The following is a 16,298-nucleotide window of genomic DNA, read 5'->3' as shown; positions in this document are numbered from 1 at the left end:
AAATGTTGTGTTGATGCAGGCTGACGTGACTGTTGACATGACTGCGGCATTAAAACTGTTAAATGGGATGTGAATTAATTAGTAATTTGGAATTTACTTGTGTTAGTGTAATTATATTGAAGTTATGTTAATGAACACATTCCAGTCGTGACGAAGACAGTTGCTAAACTTGGCTAAATATAAACCCCAGAGGTGGTACTCACTGCAGAGCTGCTCGTGTCCTGGAGGAGCTCACCTCTTCCTCCTGATATTACGCCAAAATTACCAAAATAATTTTGGCTTTAAATCTCCATCAGTATACTTAGTACGGAGAGAACCGCCAGCAGGAGGCGCCAATGTACGGAGACTTGTACCCGCTCACCGTGCGGAACCTTTCCCGTCTGTTTTTGTTTGCACCCGTTTGGCTAGAACGTGACTCTTTCATATACTTCCGGGCCGGAGGTCACAGTTCACACGTGAAAACGAAGAGAAGCGGGTGTTAACGTGGAGTGGGTTACAACTGGTTTAATTTAAGGTAGTAGTGCTTTGTATTTCTCCCGCACATTTCATATAAACACGCAGGTTTAGTAGAGACGCCGGCCGCAGTGTTTGGTCCTCCAGGCTGACAGACAGATGTTTTCAACAAAGGCAAATTCCGCTCACAGAGCGAACCTGTCGGCCTGTAAAGTACCTGAGTCAATATCGGTTTTCTCAAAGAAGTATCCCACTGGATGGAGGCAGGGGTTGTCTTTGTAGTGTCGCTTTTTGAGGGGACATTTTCCATATCTTAGACAAACTGGGTCCTTCTGGTGTTGTTAATATTAGAGCCAAAATGTGTATTAGTGTCCTCTCGCGTTTTCCCAACATGGATTTTAAAACAGCACGAGGATTTATGAATGCCTTTGTGTATCTAGAGAAAGTGTTTGCTTCTGAGAGGAACTGTGGAGGAAGATGAAGAGCTGAGGAAGCCAGCTCTAGGTGACTGGGAGTGTGTGTGTGTGTGTGTGTGTGTGTGTGTGTGTGTGTGTGTGTGTGTGTGTGTGTGTGTGTGTTTTGATACTTGGAGTACGGTCAACTACTCCTGTGTGTATTAAGTCTGTTTATTTGTGAAAATATACTTAAGTAAAAAGTGTAAATAATGACAAGAGGTGAAATTTAATTCAGTTGACTGAAGTTCTGTGGTTCAGTAGAGGTAAACATACATGTTTATTTGAATGTTATTTCACTTTATACCTGCAATCCACTAAAATTCATCCCAGAAACAAATATTTCCTGTAAAAGTTAATACATGATGCATAATGAAGGTGATGAATATCAAGTGTTTTGACTCCACGAAATTTGGCTGAAAGGTTTAGTTATGTGGGGGAAAAAATCCTAAGATGTGATCATTTTGAATGCTCGAATAAAAACAAAGGGTCAACTAATATATCATAGATTCCTTGTATTGTCTTATGCCGTGTCATAACTGTCCTAAGTATCACGAAAAAGCAAAAGAGTTGTACATACATGTCATATAACTGAAAAATCAAATCAAAATGTTGCCAATTTTCATATTAATTCTTTTTTTCGTCAAGTTGATGACGCCTGTCCATACCTGTTCTCTGTCCACAGATTCCAGTCAAACTGCATGTGAACAGTGTGTGTAGTAGACAGGATGGATGGGAAAGTTAAGAAGCAGAAGCAGCATCAGCAGAAGCACAGTGGCCCAAAGGCAGAGAAGAAGAAGCTAAAGAAACAAAATGGCTCAACAGAGGAGGATGAACGCAAACGCAACCCCAAAGCATTTGCAGTTCAATCTGCGGTCCGCATGGCCAAAACCTTCCACAGGTCCGTGTTGTGCATTACATAATAAGATGAGTCAAGTTCATGTCTTCAGACTGTGTTGGTGTTTATTTTTGTTTGTTCCTCAAAAAGGGCCCAGGACATAAAAACCAAAAAACACCACGTGCCTGTTGTAGACCGGACTCCCCTGGAACCGCCTCCAATTGTGATTGTCGTTGTTGGCCCCCCTAAGGTCGGGAAAAGCACCCTGATCCGCTGCCTGATCAAAAACTTCACCCGGCAGAAGCTCACAGACATATGTGGACCTGTAACTATCGTTTCTGGTGAGTGCCCAACTCCTGAAACACAAACTTCACACCTGACACAACACAGTCAGACAAGTACTGAACACACCTCCACTGCTAGAGTCCAGTGATGGTGTGCTGTGCACCACTGCATCCATAGAAAGTGTAATCACGGCTTTAGCACAACCTTCATTAAAACTTCAGCAAAGGGCCTTAAAAGAGGTTTTGGCCTTGGTGAAACAATAAATACGCAGCCACAAAAACATTTAAATACACAGTAACAAATCTTTTTGTATGCGTCCATAATGTTACTTTATTTATTTGTATGTGTGCGTTTATGTTAATTGGTTATTTTATGCTGCTCCAGGCAAGAAGCGTCGGCTGACTTTCATGGAGTGTAACAATGACATAAACTCAATGATCGACCTTGCAAAGGTGGCTGACCTGGTAAGTGTTTCAAAAGAGTAAACTGATACGTTAAATCTGCCTTTATTGGGTGAGAAAAACATGAATGTCATAACTCGCCAACAAATGGGGGGTCGGCCGTGGCTGAAGAGGTCGATCAGCTCATTTATTAATCAGAAAGCTGGTGTTTCGCTCCTGTGATGCTCCAATCTGCACACCAAAGATAGTGTTTCCAATGAATCCAGTGTTAGTTTCAATAGTGACTAATATGAAAAACCATGTAGCTCAATAAATAACTACAATATCACTGAACAAAAGGTAACCTCTGCAAAATGAAGAGCTCAATAAATGAAATTCTAAATATGATTCAATAAACAGCTTAAATCTAAAACAGATAAAGGTGCTGCGATGTGAGATGTCCTCGTGTTAGCAGTGCTGACATAGATGGTAAGGAGAGTGCTGAGCTACAGCTGTGGTCACACGTTTACAGATACTCGTTAATGTTGTGGTCATTCTGGGCTTTTAAATATTTCTTTGAACTGTTCTTTTTCCGGGCTGTGGAAATAACTGGAATAATAATACAGCATACGTTTCATTTTAGATTGTTTCTGATCTACACGGGCTCATATACAGCTATCAGTGCTATTGCACCAAGTGGATGGAATAATGAAGGCAAACGACGTCCCGATTCTTTAACTTCACAGCAAATCAAAAACTAGACGCGCATCAAAACTGGTTTTGAAATGGGAAGCATGCTAATGCTTCTGCCCCCTCAAAGCTCCAGCTGCTACCCTAAGGAGGATTTGTGGGCTCTGGTTAAAAGCCAGGTCCATGCAACCCTTTGTGTGTTGGAGACAATCCAACATAAACTTGCACACCCAGTTTATAAAATAACAGTTCAAAGAAGTTATTAAAAGCCCAAAATGAGCAGGACATTCGTGACTTCTGACTGGAAGTTGTAAAATGAATAAAACGATAGAAATGCTTTGCTTCCTTTTGTCTCCAGGTTTTGATGCTGATTGATGCCAGCTTTGGCTTTGAGATGGAGACGTTTGAGTTTCTCAATATCTGTCAAGTACATGGTTTCCCTCGTATCATGGGCGTGCTGACTCATCTGGATGCATTCAAGAACAACAAGACTCTGAGAAAGACAAAGAAAAACCTCAAACATCGCTTCTGGACTGAGGTGTACCAGGTAAACCCACGTCTGTACTCCAGGAAAAAGTTGCACATTGATGTAAAACCTTGTATGTCTGTGACAACATTGTGACCTGTTGTGCCTCAACCACCAGGGGGCCAAACTGTTTTATCTGTCTGGCATGGTGTATGGTGAGTATCAGAACCAGGAGGTGAAGAACCTCGGCCGCTTCATCTCCGTCATGAAGTTTCGTCCTCTGGTGTGGCAGACATCCCATCCCTACATCCTGGCTGACCGGTGAGTGCTAACGACTGTTCAGTTGTCTGTAGCTTCCTTAATGCTCAGCCTAAAGTCGTGTTTGTACCAGTAACTCAAACTTGGTAAATACACATGATTGCATTAAGATGGAGCCGTACATTTTCATTTACAAGGTGCTGAAGAATCATTCAGTCTAACGTTAACGACAAGCTTTCTGCAGAGGTGATCTGGTGAGACACCTTCCACATATTATCAGAGAACAGTGTTTACAAGAGTAAAGGTTTCTCAGTGTTTTGCTCTACAGATACGCACACTCCCAGTTTGCCACATAAGCTAATCTGAAATACTGACTGTTAATGTAGGAGGACAGTGTTTCACTGATGCAAGAGCAAGCAACAGCATCATCTTCATCTTAGAATTCAAATGGTGGCTGAGAAACTGCCTCTAATACCAGGGATGACTCCCACAGAGGGACACGCTTAGCTGTGAGCCTCCTTTGACCAAGTAACAGACTAGAAGGTGTCGACTCATACGGCGTGCTGAAATGGCTCAGAGAGCACTGAGATGCAGTTTGCATTTAAAAAGGTGCACGCAGAGCCCGGTCAGTGGGGCTTCCTGCTCCCTCACAAGAAGTAAATCAGTCACTGAGCATCCTCTCAGGCAGACAGTTGAGCTTGTAGTCCAAACCTGGCCCTGTGCACCAGGCAGCTGTGGTAGAACAGTTTGTATGCTAATCGTCACCGGATTAACCAATGCCTGTAGTCCACCAGTCAAGCGCCACCTAATGTGTGTGGTACTGTTACAACAAAGCAGCAAAGAGTGTCATGGTGGCATTTGTATGCGACACGAAACAAACAAACACAACGAAGGATGGCGTTGAGGCGATGATATACCAGCTGCTCAACATGTAGCTTTTTGTTGGACCAGTGTTTTTTAATCCGGTCTGGTCAGCCGTGCAGTCAGAGTGATGATCTGAATGCTGCTAACCACAGTTTGCTTTTCCCTGACGTGCTCTGTGGGCTCCTTTTGTTCATGTGCTTCTTCTGTTTATTGAATATTTTTTATCAGGGTTGTTTCAGGTGTTAAATTATATGTAATATAGTAAAGTATGACTATGTCTAAGCTGACAGGCAGGAGGGGGGGTGTAGTAGGAAATGCACAATGTATCACACACTGCTGCACCTGTAAGGAAAAACAAAAGGAATGGAGAAAGAGGTGTGTGTGTGTGTGTGTGTGTGTGTGTGTGTGTGTGTGTGTGTGTGTGTGTGTGTGTGTGTGTGTGTGTGTGTGTGTGTGTGTGTGTGTGTGTGTGTGTGTGTGTGTGAGAGAGAGAGCCACCTCCACAGGACAAGACTCAGCAGTACATCTGCATCTAAAGGTCAAAGTTCACTCTTTTGAGGATGCCAATGTTCACATTTTGGAAATGAGCTTGTGAGCTCACCCGAAACTCTGGCTGATTGGGACCCACACCCAGTTTCACACCTTGGCTCAGGCGATTAGAGGATCATCAGGGGGTCCTTTTGTCCCTCTGTGGGGGGTTACTCCCACAGGGTTTAAATCTGGGACTCTCCACCATTTGACCTTAGAACTGAAGAAGCTTCTCGGATGAGAGGTGAAACGTCTTCAAGCAACTTAAAGAAGTCCAGACGCTTTTCTTTGCAAGCTCCTTTGACTACGATGACCTGGATGACTGAGAACCTTCACAGACATATAAGTTCTAAACGCACAAATCAGTCCGTGCATGATTACGGTGCTCTGCCCATCAAAACGTCTACGCCTGCACGAATATGTCGCCCATCGTCATTTATTGAACTGACATTTGTTGGTTGGAAAATTTCTACATATCGCCCAACCTTAGCCTACGAGAACCAGAGACAACAGGCAGCTGACGCCGCCACAGGCCGGCCACCCCGGCACAAGCCCCAGGCAGCCAACCCAAACCTCCTTGACCATGACCTACAGGAGCCAAGGCTCAGCAATACACACAGACCTAACCCTAACCCCCCCAAAGACCCTCACAGCTTTGAAAACAGGCCGTTCAAAGCGAGTGTGTCATGGTTCAGAAGGTTATTAAGAAGGTTACCGTGTTGGTTTATCAAAGATGATCACATTTAGTGTGTTTACATGTTTAAAGAGATGTTTCTTTAAGCGACTGTTTGGGGTTTTGTGAACTCAGTCTTTGCTCTTGTCTTACTCTCCTCAGTATTGAGGACTTGACCGATCCCGAGAGGCTCAGAACAGACCCCAAGTGTGATCGGACTGTGTCCTTGTATGGCTACCTCAGAGGGACACATTTGAAAAACAAAGGCCAGGTCCATATACCAGGTACACAGACGGAGCGCTTTGCAGCAGACTGACAGTATGAAACAAAGTCATGAAAACACTGGAGTGATGTGCTGTGTGTTGTCCCGTCTGTAGGTGTAGGAGACTTTCAGATGTCAGACGTCAACTTCCTGCCAGACCCGTGTCCGCTGCCTGGTACTCAGAAGAAGAGGGCCTTGAATGAGAAGGAGCGTCTGCTCTACGCACCCATGGCCGGGGTCGGAGGGGTCGTGTATGACAAAGATGCCGTTTACATCGACCTCCCAGCCAACCACGTCAAACAGCTGCAGGTATTCCCGAGATGGCAGTGTGTAGCTTGCATCTAAACGGTGTGAAGTGCATTTGTAAAATGTTGGCCCAGGATTCAAGGGTTGAAGTAATGCTTCGAACCCTGTTGCAGGAGGAAGTGCGGCCTACCACAGAGCTGGTCCAGTCCCTCATAGAAACACATGTCACTCTAGACGCCAAGATGGCTGCCAGTAAGGTCTCGCTCTTCAGTGGCTCTGCTGGCCTGGACCCCACAGACATCAGCGAGCAGAGTGGGTAAGACATCACAAAGTTCTCCATGACAGCTGTAAGTGTGGTTGCAGCCACAGCAGTAGTAAAAGCTCGACGAAGCCACCATAATGTTAGCCTTTGGTTTTATGACTGCGTGTTCTGCTGGCTCAAAACGTTTCTTTGGAGTCAGACGTGATGCAGTGTGAGCCGGAGCTATCAGCTAGCTGGCTAACAAGCCATGTTCATAAACCATACAGGTACAACACAGACACACACGTCTGCTGAGGCGCACAAAGTAACAGGCGATTGATTGTTTGAAAAAGATTGTGTAACAGATATTTGTCCTGTTTGTGTTAGAGTGCAGGAGGGACTTCGAGAGATACATGTCTGGGATGCACACACACAAACACAGAGGAGGAAGGTGGTCTTCACTGGGTTGGAGGAGGAGGAGGATGACGTTAGTGGGTCCAGCAGTGATGAGGATGATGATGGCAGTGACCAGGAGAACCAGGAAGAGGAAGATGATTTGTCCACATTTCTCAAAGAGGTGAGAGATAAATCTGAAAAAGCCACCAAAGGCAGCACTCCCCTGGTAAAGAAACGGAAGCTGGAGGAGATGAAAGGAGAGGAGGAGGTGATCGCAGAGGCACCAGCGTTTGCAGACAGCGAGGACGAGCTGGAGAGGGGCGAGGCGGACAGCGAAGGAGAAGGCGAGGCCGAGAGAGCCGGAGACTCTGGGCACTGTTCTAAAGAGTCAGAGGAAGACAGTGATGATGAGGAGGATGGAGATGAAGACGATGAGTCGATGGAAGAGGAGATTGGTGCCGATGACAGTGATGAAGAAGAGGAGCAGGGTAAGTACCACACGACTCATTCAGATTTATTTACATTTAGTTTATGTTCAATTTTATGCTAAAAAACAAACTGTTGTCCTTCCTGGTTGTGATCTGTCTGTAGGGACGTTCAAGTGGAAGGAGGGCCTGCAGCAGAAAGCATCAGCAGCATTTCTGCGGCATCAGGAAGCTGCCCCCAACCTGAGGAAGCTGGTTTATGGTTCAGGTATCCTGTTTGTTTCATCAATAACCAATAATAACCAATAATGTTTGTTTGTTTTATACCTGTCATACACAAACTCACACTTCACTGGATACATCAGGATTAAATTATTTTTCATGAAAATTAATTTCTAATCATTTATCATTAATGCCAACACTGTATTCAGTTCCCTGAATACAGAATTAGTTACTGTTGCCATTGGCCCTGTGAAGCATGGTAATATTGACAGTAGGTCATCAGTCCTCCATAACTACTCAGCGATATGTTTACATCACATACGCGAGGATGTGATCTTGACAAGCGCTGCTGATCCTTGTTTTGCAGTGGTGGAGGCGGAAGATTCTGAGGAGGAGGAGGAGCTTGGCGGACTGTTTCGAGTTAATCGCCCGCAGAAAAGCAAAAAAGTTCAGGCCGACGCTTTAGACTGCTCCCATTTCAACCCCGACATTTCCCACAATTGGGAATTAGAAGAGGTCCGGTATTTTCCAACAGAACTCCGACTCAAGAGCAGCTGATGTTGTCAAGAATATTAGAATAAGTCGGTCTGTTTTCTTTTTCAGATGTTGAACTCAATCAGGGATTGTTTTGTGACGGGTCAATGGGAGGAAGGCCAGGATGCTGCAACGCTGCTCAAAGAAGACGGTAAGAGTTCAGGGAGCGTTTTGTTCGCTGTATTAAGAGCTGGTCGAAAACACCTGAGTTCAGTTATGTGCAGTAGTAATGTGACAGTGACTGATTACAAAGACTTTCAGCTAACAGTAGATTTGTCACCATGCATCATAAGTACTCTGTTCTCTTATATGTAGAGGAGCTCTACGGTGACTTTGAAGATTTGGAAACGGGAAAAGTTCACAAAGGCATGACTGGGGAGCAGGATCAGGCCGAGGTACGTGACTCAGAATACAGCGTGGTATCAATGTGGTGGATGGGAATGAAAAGTAATCAGCAACAGTTGCTTAATCTGGGCAGACACTGCGATTTCTTTCAGTCGCGTTATTCAGCTTCTGCTCAAACTGCACGATTGGCTCGCAGGGGTTAGAAGTTTGTAGGTCAGGATGCAGGGTCACACTATACACCTCTGATCGACCTGAGTGCTCACACTGAGCCTCCGTAACATGAAGGTTATAACAGAAAATCTGACGCTCGCTCTCTGTCTTTCACTCACACAGACACACCACCACCATCAACTTTGCTAAATTGCTAATAAAAACATGATCAGGCAGCTGTGATTGAGCAGCAATGTAAATCCAACTATTTTCACGGTTGTTGTGGTCGTGCTAATTCTGTGAGGCCACATCGAAAAGGCTCGGATGAGCTTTCCAAAGTTCTACAAGTTGTACCTCCGTCGCTTGTGTCCAGATCACACGCTGCACCGCCGTGCTGCGCCGTCTTTTTCACCGACATTTATGTGTTTGTGCGTGCGCAGCGTGAGCGGCGACAGCCTCATGACCAAGCGATTGATGATCGGGAGCTGGTCGTGAGGTGTTAATCGCTCCTCGTTACCCCACGTATACTACACGATGCACGACACACGATGAAGGCCAAACTCAGACCGATCACCAAAGCGGTCGCACGGCTGAAAAATCGGCTCAAAATGAGCCAAAAATCGCAGAGTGTCTGCCCAGCATTACTGAGTACGGCCGGGGGGAGGCACATATCTACAAACCCATCCCAAAAATGTAACAAAGGTTATTTGTCACGCACACTTTTTTTTTTTTTTTACCATTAGAAAAGTGAAAGTGATGAAGATGAAACTGACGATGAAGACCAACAGGTGAAGATGGATGATGAGGAGGTGCAGAAGAACAAGCGCCTTGAAAAGAAACGCAGACTGAAGGAGCGCTTCGATACGGAGTACGACGATGGTGACGCCACGTACTTCGACGATCTGAAGGAGGAGATGCAGAAGCAGGCGGAGGTAGACTGTCCATCAGTCTGACGTTCACATTTAAGACTCTGTCTGTTTATGTCTCATATTCTTCCACTGTTTGTTCAGCTGAACAGAGCTGAGTTTGAAGACATGGACGATGAGTCGAGAGTGCAGTATGAAGGCTTCCGGCCAGGAATGTACGTCCGATTAGAAATTTCCTCCTTACCCTGTGAGTTTGTAACGAACTTTGACCCACATTACCCCGTCATCATCGGAGGCCTGGGAACCAGTGAAGGCAATGTAGGATACCTGCAGGTATGTGCTACATTTGCACTTTTCAAAGGTTCTTAATGAAATAAGAATAGAATGATTACCGTATTTCCCGGACTACAAAGCGCACCTAAATATATGAGCCGCACAAGCTAAAATCAGGGGAAAATCCTGTTTTGTACATACATTAGCCGCACCTGACCAAAAGCCGCAGGTGTTTCAATGTTGACTTATCATATGTAAGAGAATATGCACAGAGGGAATTGTCAGGAAAGAGACGGCTGTTTGGAGACACACCCCTTTTATTAATATTTTGAAAAACAAGTTACGGGTACATATTTGCATAACTTTTTAGGGTATATGTACAAGTACCGGTAATTACAAGTACAAAACATGTGCTGTGCTTCATAAATGAGTAACAAATGTAGTACATAACAATAACCTACAGCACACCAGAAAAATAGATCCGGACTACCTTTTAGGCTCAGGTGCAGTGACACGGCTTTAACAAGAAGAAAAGTCAGTCATTCACCACCATCTTCCTGCGCACTAAAACCACCAAAGTCCTCTTCTCCAGTGTCGGAAACGAACAGGCTCAGGATGGCTTCGTCATCCACTCTCAGCTTCTCTCCTTCGTTGTCACTTTCAAAACCAAACAAATCCTCGTTGTCAGAGTCAGAGTCGAACACCCTCAGAAGGGCCGTGGCGGTGTCCTCCTCTCCATCATGCAGCAGTCCAGCCCTTTGAAATCCGTTGGTGATCATGGATGTTTTCACACTTTTCCACGCTGTCAGATTCCACTGGTGGAGTTGAGCATAACTTGCTTTTCGCAAGTTTATCGCCGCTCGTGATCCACACCTCCCGCTGAACGCGTAGCTACTTTAAGTTTGTTTTTCGCGCTACTTGTACGGCACTATGTTGCCTGGCGGATGGACATGTGACCAACATACCACTCTTGAACCCCGATACTGTGTGTCTGATCACATGCCCTTCCGCCAGGCAACGTAGTGCCGTACAACAGCGGAACAAACAAAACAAATCGTCTTACGATATGACAAAAATCATGGACAATCCATAGAAGCCGCACCTGACTAAAAGCCGCAGGGTTCAAAGCTGGTGCAAAAAGTAGCGGCTTATAGCCTGACAATTACGGTATTCTTAAAAATATCTGTATATGAATCCATAAATTGTATACATCTTAAAATGTTTTCTTTTGCTTTTTATTAGAGCACAAAACACCTGAAAACATGTAAACAAAGCAGACCCTAAGAAGAAAACAAAAAGAAATGTTCCCGTCCTTTCCAGCCAGCAATCTGTGCAAAGGGAAGAGACCTCTGATCAAATAAGAGGAACAACAAAGAAGAGAACAAAAGTTCTGCTGTAAAATAAAAACGTAGGGAGTAAAAACATACTGAAGTACAGATACCTGAAAGTTCTACTTAAGTGCACTAATGAAGTATTTGTACTTTGTTACTTCCCACATCTGTAAATACCCTTATTAAGATATAATGGTTAAATAAGATGTTGTACTCTGTGTATGTCAGATGCGCCTGAAGAAGCACCGCTGGTATGAGCGGATCCTGAAGACACGGGACCCCCTGATCCTGTCCTTGGGTTGGCGCCGCTTCCAGACCATCCCTCTCTATCATATTGAGGATCACAATGGACGCCACCGCCTGCTTAAATACACACCGCAACACATGCACTGTGGAGCCTCAATCTGGGGTGAGCTGCATTCAGAGCATGACTGCGGTTTACACGCAGATTTCACTCTGCATGTCTAAACTACACTTTGAATGGCTTCACACGATACGTTTATTCAGGCTTCTAATGAGAGTAAGACTTCAGGAAGTGGAAGCACATACCTAACACCAGTTCCAAAAATGTTTGGATGCTGCGTACAGTTTAAATTCAAACTAAATCCAGAGATTTGCTCATTTTAATCACAATAAAGAAAGAAAACATGTTTTCCTCGTCTCTACAGTGCTAATCATGGCCTGATATTTGTCTTCAAGTGGTTCATTTTCTCAGGTTGAACATGTGATATGTTGAGAATAAAATGTGGGTTTATGACTTTTACATGTCATTGCAGCTGCCCACCTCCCTGTGGTAGCTTACACTGAACGTTTAGTATTTAAGTCTGTTGCAGTATAGCTCTGTGTACACAGGTGCGTCTCAGTGCGTGTCAAAGTTTACGTCTCTGCGATGTTTACATTGATGAAATAAATTCTAACCTTTATTCTGTCTCCCTTTGTTTCTCTGCAGGTCCCATCACTCCACAGGGCACCGGCTTTCTGGCTGTTCAGTCAGTATCAGGAGTTAAAGTGAGTGTTTACCTGGAGACAGAGGCTTGTTAGTGTACTTTTGTAAGGTGGCATCAAGTCTGGTCATGTAATTCTTTGAGATTCAATGAGAGTAATTTACATTAAAAGTCCTGTTTTGTGTTTCTGTGAAGGCTAATTTCCGCATTGCAGCCACAGGAGTCGTCCTGGACCTGGATAAATCAGTCACTATTGTGAAGAAGCTCAAACTAATTGGTTACCCTTATAAGATCTTCCAAAACACCTGCTTCATCAAGGTACGCTACATCTGAAGCTCACTTTATGTCAGCATGTAAATAGACTTGTGTAATAATTAACTAAAAACACTTAGAGAAACATCATTTACTGGGTCACCAAAGAGTCGATAAGCAAAGTCATACTTTTCCGAGCAGTGAGTGGAAGACGCTCGTCACTGTTTACTCCTTGTGTAGCTGTAGGAGGAAGCATGTTCATGTTTGTGCTGTTCGTTTAAAAGGCAGGAGATGAAGGTGATTGTGTAATGCTGATGGTTTGCTCCCTCTCTCCACAGGGCATGTTTAACACGGTGCTGGAGGTGGCTAAATTTGAAGGTGCTTCTATACGAACGGTGTCGGGGGTCAGAGGTCAGATAAAGAAGGCGCTGTCGACTCCTCCGGGAGCTTTCAGAGCCACGTTTGAGGACCGCCTGCTTATGAGTGGTGACTGTTTTTGCTGACTTTACTGTTAGTTTATAAATACTATGTGTCGCTGCAGATCTTACATTGTATTAAGGCTTTAAACCAGTTAAACCCTCCTATAGGAAGGACAAAGTGTTGTTCCCAGTTCCTAGGAAATAAAAATAATGCAGATTATAATCTCGTAAATTGATCAAATCCAAATGATTAATTAACTTATGTTTCAGTGATGTGTGTCTACCACTCCGTGTCTTAGTGTCGGTGTTTGTTCTGCAGATATTGTGTTCCTGCGCTCCTGGTATCCAGTCAGTATTCCTCAGCTTTACAACCCTGTCACCTCACTGCTGCTGCCTGTTGGCCAGAAGGACAGCTGGTCGGGCATGAGGACCGTGGGGCAGCTCAAACATGACCTGGGAGTCCGTAACAAGCCCAGCATTGACTCGCTGTACAAGGTAGACTCAGCCTGATGACCACTCTAAAGTGCACAAGTGAAGAACAGATAGAAACAGAGATCTGCTCCCTGAAACACTGAAACTGCAACCCTGTTTCCCAGGAAGTGTTGGGATCACCGTATCACGTTTAAATGAAGAGGGAAGCATTTAGAGGCTTTATTTAACTGATAATAGTACAAAAAACAAACAAAGCATCAATGTTGAAAGTGTCGTTCCACTCTTTTCCACCTGAGGACCGTGGCCTCAGACTTGGAGGTGCTATTTCAGTGTGCCAATGTGCCTTTGAATATGAAATCAAACTAATAGAACTGCAATAAGATGTAAAAAGCTCAAACTGTCCTTTGAATGAAGAGAGCACAACATTTGTGATCAGATCAGTTTGTTGTTGAATTGTTTTGCATCACAGAAAAGGTAAACGTGGCACTTGTTCTCCAGAAATATATATGAACTGTAGAGGAATCTGTAGTATGCAAACCTTTGCTCTTTAACTGTTCGGTGATGCGTGAACCAGTACCAAATCCTGGCTGTGTAGTGTTTGTCATTGTCATCATCTCTTCTGTCTTTGTGTGTACCCTCACTTGTCATTGTACACCTTCACTAACCGATACCCTGAAATACATTCCTTTACCTTCTAGCCAATAACCCGAGCCCCAAGGCACTTCAACCCACTCCACATCCCCAAGGAGCTGCAGAAGGCCCTCCCCTTTAAAAGCAAACCCAAACTACTGCAACCCAAAGGAAAGGTGCCCAGAGACCTCAAGAGAGCCAGTGTGATACGCGAGCCCCATGAGAGGAAGGTGAGCAAAACCTGACTTTACGGTATGAGTGCTGCAGCTCGTTAAGAATTTGTGGTCCCAACACAGTAAGTGATAGTCTTAGTGTAGGTGGAGAGGAAACAGAGCCTAGCTGAATGTCCAGGTTTTCATATATACTGAGAACATGAAGCTGCCAAACCAGAGAGAGCTGTGGTGCCAGATTAATCACTGATCTGACAGCGTTGCAATTATTGACAGAAACTATGCAGCACAACACCCAGTTTGTTCAGGATGACCCTGTGCTAACTGATCTTTGCTTTGACTTTTCGTGTTGTGGTAGGTGGCGGAGCTGCTACGAGCTCTGAGCATGGTGCATCACTACAAGAAGAAGATGGCCCAGAGAGCACATCATGCCAAACATAAAGAGTTCCTCCAGCAAAAGGAGAAAGACGAAGAAGCCAAGATGAAGAGAATGAAAGACGCACGAAAAAAACTGTACCGCATCATGGGCCAGAAGGATCAGAAGAAGCAGAGGTCGAGTCTAAAGGGGACGCCACAAGATGACTGACTGTTTAGAGCCACGAGGACCTTATCCCATCCCTGCAGACTCGAACTGATCTTTGCTTAAATTAAAATTGTATTTTTCTACTGTACTCATTGAAAAGCCAAATGTACAGGGTAGATCATAAAACAAAGATAATAACAAAAACTGCAGCTCCTGGTGGAGCACTCAGTCATTCTCTCTGTAGGACACACAGTAACTTAACAAAGGATAATTTCAACAATAAGCTCTTTGTTTTCCTTATTGCTTCTCTTCAAAGTTTGGTAGATCAGATGTGCATTACTTCAGAAATTATACAAGAACAATATCTTAAACAAATGTCTTTTTCTGGGGTTGTTACAGTGAAATAAATAAAAGCTCACAGCTGAATTTACATTTGAAATGTTGAAGTTGAGTAAAAACCAACGCTCCATAGTGCCACACTATCGTTACAGACTAAGTGGATGTTTAAAGACTTTGGGCGCACATGTGTTTCGTCTTCTTGAGTCATTAATCATAAATTTCTTAATTTGTAGAGGCACAAAAATGTAAATTGTCTGCTTGATTATCAGTCTAGCTCTACTCATCATTGTTGAGTCGTTTTTTTTTTATTTTCTATTTGTGCTACTTTTGAAGGAACATTTGGCTTGTTTATAATTTGCAAGAGGAAATGTGTTTGTATTTACATCCATCTAACAGTGCAGGAGAGGCAGCAGGGAGCTGTGTATCCTGTCCAAAGATTCTTTACAATTTTACACTGAGAAACATTCTTAAAATATTTGACCCGTATGAAGTAGTGTCTTTTTCAACTGTTTAAATAAGTCATGTCTGAAGTATGTTCCACATCGTTCACTTGTGAATCACAACATTTAGGAAAACATGGCCCATTCATAACAACCTGGGAGGTTGAGCTTAAAATTATTAACCAATTAAAACAAAGAAAAAACAACGTGGTGCACAAACTCTTGAGATGTCACAGAGCACATGGTGTGCATGATTGTGTTGCCATTAATAAATAACAACTAAAGACGTGACACACTTAATTTCTTATGAAGCATGAAGACAGAGCGATCTTTATCCAGAAGTGGAAATTATTATTATTGTGGCCTAAACCTCAAAAATCTTGGAGTGCATGAGGCTGTTAGCTGTGTTGTTGAGCATTAAACTTATTTACAGTGTGTCAGTAAAGGGGGACTTGCACTTCTGGCCCCACGTAGGGCTCGTGGATTTGACACCTTAAGGTTTTGAAAGTGGGGATACGTGCTCCTGGTGAGCATCAGAGTTCTGCTAACAGCTGGCATCTCAGTTATAAATGTTTTTGGAAGTACAGCTAATGTATAATTCAACCTCTAAGGTACACACATGACGAGGGGATGGTTTACTACGAACTATAAAAACACAATCCTTAATCTTTGATCTTCCAACTGGATCCTTCTGTTCTGGTTTTAGAGTCTCTGTTATTGAGTCATACTTTGGGAATCAAAGGGAAGGAATTTCATTTATATTTATTGCATGAACTGACCAGGAACTCCAGTCAGCTTTATACTGATAGGCTAAAATTCTCTCTGTGTATTTGCTGTATATAACAACCTTTGTAGATCAGTAGTAGTTACCATTGTATAGGCTTTTGCTCATTTTAAATTTGTGCGCTGTTTATTTATCTTTATTTTTCTAATATATCTCTGATTGAAGTGCTGCTGTAACATGAGAATTT

General features: G+C 43.7%; 1 protein-coding gene across 2 annotated transcripts; it reads left to right on the top strand.

The window, feature by feature from the left end:
* Nucleotides 1–389: 389 nt before the first annotated feature.
* On the top strand, nucleotides 390–15,611 carry bms1 (BMS1 ribosome biogenesis factor). Of its 2 annotated transcripts, none has more exons than XM_040038624.1 (23): nucleotides 390–514; nucleotides 1,591–1,806; nucleotides 1,894–2,084; nucleotides 2,413–2,492; nucleotides 3,457–3,645; nucleotides 3,743–3,885; nucleotides 6,050–6,171; nucleotides 6,265–6,458; nucleotides 6,569–6,711; nucleotides 7,024–7,520; nucleotides 7,624–7,725; nucleotides 8,047–8,195; nucleotides 8,283–8,364; nucleotides 8,529–8,608; nucleotides 9,452–9,640; nucleotides 9,719–9,907; nucleotides 11,407–11,587; nucleotides 12,128–12,186; nucleotides 12,318–12,440; nucleotides 12,713–12,860; nucleotides 13,113–13,288; nucleotides 13,924–14,085; nucleotides 14,384–15,611. In XM_040038624.1, the coding sequence occupies exons 2-23, from the start codon at nucleotides 1,634–1,636 to the stop codon at nucleotides 14,609–14,611; spliced, it is 3,600 nt and encodes a 1,199-aa protein (XP_039894558.1). In that variant the 5' UTR covers nucleotides 390–514; nucleotides 1,591–1,633; the 3' UTR covers nucleotides 14,612–15,611. The 2 variants fall into 2 exon arrangements, with proteins under 2 accessions (XP_039894558.1, XP_039894559.1); XM_040038625.1 differs by lacking the exon at nucleotides 390–514 and adding an exon at nucleotides 577–957.
* The last annotated feature ends 687 nt before the right edge of the window (nucleotides 15,612–16,298 follow it).

Source organism: Simochromis diagramma, unplaced genomic scaffold, assembly GCF_900408965.1.
Source record: "Simochromis diagramma unplaced genomic scaffold, fSimDia1.1 OVJJ01000617.1, whole genome shotgun sequence".
Taxonomy (NCBI): Eukaryota; Metazoa; Chordata; class Actinopteri; order Cichliformes; family Cichlidae; genus Simochromis; species Simochromis diagramma.
This window is presented reverse-complemented; position numbering and strand designations above follow the sequence as displayed.

Excerpts from the sequence above, each read along its gene's own strand:
- bms1 (XM_040038624.1), top strand. The coding sequence starts at position 1,634 with ATGGATGGGAAAGTTAAGAAGCAGAAGCAGCATCAGCAGAAGCACAGT. Across the intron at positions 2,493-3,456 it reads TTGCAAAGGTGGCTGACCTG|GTTTTGATGCTGATTGATGC; the intron begins GTAAGTGTTTCA and ends TTTTGTCTCCAG. Across the intron at positions 6,712-7,023 it reads GACATCAGCGAGCAGAGTGG|AGTGCAGGAGGGACTTCGAG; the intron begins GTAAGACATCAC and ends TGTTTGTGTTAG.